At 36.8% G+C, this 4,351-nt stretch overlaps 1 protein-coding gene across 1 annotated transcript; it reads left to right on the top strand.

The window, feature by feature from the left end:
* Positions 1-2,488: 2,488 nt before the first annotated feature.
* On the top strand, positions 2,489-3,277 carry LOC127094778 (uncharacterized). Its single transcript, XM_051033558.1, has one exon. The coding sequence runs from the start codon at positions 2,489-2,491 to the stop codon at positions 3,275-3,277; it is 789 nt and encodes a 262-aa protein (XP_050889515.1).
* The last annotated feature ends 1,074 nt before the right edge of the window (positions 3,278-4,351 follow it).

Genomic DNA, 4,351 nt, shown 5'->3' with positions numbered 1-4,351 from the left:
TGATTCTACTGTTGCTACCAAAATTTCTCCACACTTACATTTGTATTAAGCCATGATTGTGTTGATACCTTAAAATCAACATTTGTTTCTTCTTTTTTCTTTTTATTTTTAAACCTTGATTTTGTTAGTTATAACTGGTATTTTTCTTAATTAGATAGAATATGCCTTGCTAATTCTTTAAATTTTGGGTTAGTATTAGTCATAGTATTATAACCCTCTTTCCAATAGATTGTTAATTATATTGTGGGTTTGCTTGTTAAATTCTAAAAAATAATATTGTTAATTGTTTCTTGAATATTGAGGTATATATAGATGTCAGCCCGACTACATCACGGTGTTGACGACTCTTGGTGATGTATTTTGTAAATAATAATTATTTTTATGCTATCTTGTTTTATTCCATTGTGTTAAATCGTAGTTTTTGATTTACGGATTCGACAATTCTATGTCGATATACCGTCAAAGTTTCAATAAGTTAATAGAATATTTCACCGTGTTTTGATCCACATCCGACACTCCAACTCCGTTGTCGCTATGTACAAACTGGTTTATGAGCACATTGTCACCGATTTAATTCAATCAATTATATCAACATGATCACTTAATTCTTTCTCTTTTAATTATAACAAATTAATTAATTAAATTTTGTCCAATTAGTTAATTACCATTAATTAATTTTAATTAACTTGATTATTTAATTTTAATTAAATAATTTTGATAATTAATCTTAATTAATTTAATTAATAGATTCAATCGAACTTTAATCAGTTAATTTTGATAATTAAATGTTGATCGACTTCTTTCACAACCGCTTCAATCTCATCGATTCAAAGCCATGTTAAACCATTAAAATCGCATAATTCTTGATTTAATGTCGAGTCCATTTTCAAACACATTTGTAAGTCGATTGCTTTTAGCATCGCCATCAACCTCACATATCTTACTCCTGGATTTTCTTACAATGAGACCTACTCAATTATAATTAAATCGATTAGATGATCGATACACCAAGTATTTCAATCGAAATCCGATTAATTCTACAAGTTCGAATTCAAATCTTTTTCCGAATTAATATAACTTCTAAAAGAACATTTTTATAACTTAAACTTTGGACGAAAAAGAGTATAGGAGGCGTTCACTTCAATGTCTCTCGAGTATTTGAATGATTGGCGCTCGCCATATTGCTCGAATTCTTGTCGCCCGATTAAAACCTTACCAAATTCAAATCCAAATCATGTTTTCTAAGTCAATATAACTTCTAAAGGCTTTCTTTTATAACTTAAACTTTGGATGAAAAAGAATGGGAGGCGTTCGCCTCACCATCTCTCGAATAATTGAATGATTGGCGCTCACCATATTGCTCGATTGTTTCCGTCGTCCGATTAAAACACCTTAAAAGAACTTTGGATGAAAAAGAGAATGGTAGGTGTCCGCTTCACTATCTCTCGAATATTCGAACGATTAGCGCTCGCCATATCGCTCCAACTTTCGTCGTCCGATTAAAACACTCTAAATAATCATGGATAAAGGAATAGGTGGCACACGCCTCATTATTCCTTGAGTAAGCAAGTGAGAGGTGTTCGCCTCACTATCACGCATATTCGATTTCCGAAAACAGCTTTCAATAATAATTCGAACGAAAAAGGAAATAGGAGGCGTTTGCCGTACTATTCCTAGAATAATTAAACGATTGGTGGGCACCATATTGCTCAATATTTTGTCGTTCTTCTAAAAAATACCAAACACACTAAAACTAAATCCCCGCCCTCGTGCGACCAACAACTTAATTCTTTTCAGAAAGAACATTGCTTAATCCTTTCTAGTGTGTGCACAAACTAGTGCTTAAGTCTCCGCCGCGAGCATGCAAGCTAACGTTTAACCGCTAGGATGCGATCTAAGCATTTGTTCATTAAAACACATTCAACCTATCAAACTTCTTTTCCCGTCCCCGTGCGATCGAAACTCTTTTCAAAAGAACATTGTTTAATCCTTTCTAACACGCACAACAAACTAGTGCTTAAGCCTCCACCGAGAGTAAACAAGTCAATGTTTAGCCTTTAGAATGTGATCTAAACAATCGCTCATTAAAAGACACCAACCAACTGTAGTTCCCTGAACTACGAATGCTCTGATTTCCTTATTGCACCATAAGGATACGTAGGCACGAGATTGCGAGATCTTGGCGAGCACACTAATAAAAAACCTCCCCTTTCCCGCTTTCTGAGGTTTCCATCCATCTCTTTTCAATAACTTTATCACTGGAAGAAAACAAACAACAATAGCTAACATTCAATTCGCAAATTAAACTAAAAGGTTCTCGTTGAGTACAACGGACGTGAGAGGTGCTAATACTTTCCCCTTGCGTAATCGACTCCCAAACCCAAATATGGTTGCGACGACCATTATTCTGTTTTCAAAGGTTTTATCGATATTTTCCTATTCCTTTATTGGGATAAATAAAGTTCGGTGGAGACTCTGTTCGAACTAAATGCTTCCGCAACCATTGCGAGGAATCGTATTTTTTGAGATGCGACAAATTGCTTGGAGGCAAATGTTATTGACCGAATATGATATCAACTATGTGACTCAAAAAGCGATAAAGAGGAGTATTTTGTCTGAATACCTTGCTCATTTACCTGTGGAGGGTTATCAACCGTCAAGGTTTGACTTTCCAGATGAAGACATCATGTTTATCAGAGATTGCGCTATTCCAGGCCCCGAACCAGGATCGCAATGGACACTCTTGTTTGACGCTGCTTCCAATGCTTATGGTCATGGAATAGGCACAATTATCACTTCTCCAGCTGGCTTCCACCTTCCATTTATTGCTAGATTATGCTTTGACTGTACCAACAATATGGCAGAGTATGAGGCATGTATCTATTGTATTGAGGCAACCATTGACTTAAGGATTACAATTCTTCAAGTATATGGAGATTCAACTCTAGTGATTAGTCAAGTAAAAGGTGATTGGGAGACTCAGGATAGCAAGTTGATTCCTTATAAAGAGCATATCAGAAAACTGATGCCCTACTATGATGAAATTTCTTTACATCATATCCCTAGGGAAGATAATCAATCAGCTGACGCTTTGACTATGTTGGCATCCATGTTTAAAGTCAAGTGGAAGAATGAAGCACCAACCATCCATATTGACCACCTGGATGAACCAACATATTGTCTAGACATCGAGGCTGATCTTGATGATAAGCCCTGGTTCTACGACATAGACATTTATGGAGAAACAATAATATCCCGAGGGTATATCTATTACTGATAAGAAATCTTTTAAAAGACTTTCCTCCAAGTTTTTCTTAAACAGTGATGTGTTATACAAGAGGAATTATGATTCCATGCTGCTCAAATGCATGGATTGACACGAAGCGAGCATAATCATAAAATCCATACATCAAGGCTGCAAGGGCGTACATGCGAAAGGTCCTGCTATGGCCAAGAATATCCTTCGTGTTGGGTATTACTGGACAACAATGGAGGTTGACTGTTACAACTTTGTTAAAAGATGCCACAAGTGTCAAATATATGGCGACCAACTCTGTTGAACATTTTGACGTCTTTGTGACCCTTATCTATGTGGGGTATCGAAATGATTGGGATGATAGAACCAAAAGCTTCCAACGGTCATCGATTCATCCTAATTGCTATTGATTACTTACAAAGTCGGTCGAAGCTTATTCATATGCTAATGCCACTCGATAGGTGGTTACTCGATTTATTAAGAAAGAGATAATATGTCGCTATGGAATTCCTAGCAAGATCATCACTGACAATGCCAGTAATCTCAACAATAAGATGATGAAGGAGTTGTGCGGAGAATTTAAGATCGAGCACCACAACTCTCCACCATAAATGCCCAAGATGAATGACGCCGTATAAGAAGCTAATAAAAACATCAAAAGAATTATCCAGAAAATGGTCATAACTTATAAGGATTAGCATGAAATGCTACCTTTCGCTCTGCACGGTTACCGGACCTTGGTTCGTACATCCACCGAGGCAACTTCATACTCATTGGTGTATGGGATGGAGGTTGTTTTACCAATCAAAGTTGAGATTCCTTCACTCAAGGTTATTATGGAGGCTGACCTTGATGAAGCTGAATGGGTTCAATCTCGGTATGATCAGCTGAATCTGATTGAAGAGAAACGTTTGACGTCTGTATTCCATGGTCAGTTGTACCAAAGAATCCTAAAACGGGCTTTTGATAAGAAAGTTCTTCCTCGCGAGTACTGCGTAGGAGAACTCGTGCTCAAGCGATATTCTTCTATTCACTCGGACCCACGAGGAAAATGGACTCCCAACTATGAAGCACCTTTTGTCATTAAGAAGGCCT

This window comes from Lathyrus oleraceus, chromosome 6 (assembly GCF_024323335.1).
Source record: "Lathyrus oleraceus cultivar Zhongwan6 chromosome 6, CAAS_Psat_ZW6_1.0, whole genome shotgun sequence".
In the NCBI taxonomy this organism is placed as follows: Eukaryota; Viridiplantae; Streptophyta; class Magnoliopsida; order Fabales; family Fabaceae; genus Lathyrus; species Lathyrus oleraceus.
This window is presented reverse-complemented; position numbering and strand designations above follow the sequence as displayed.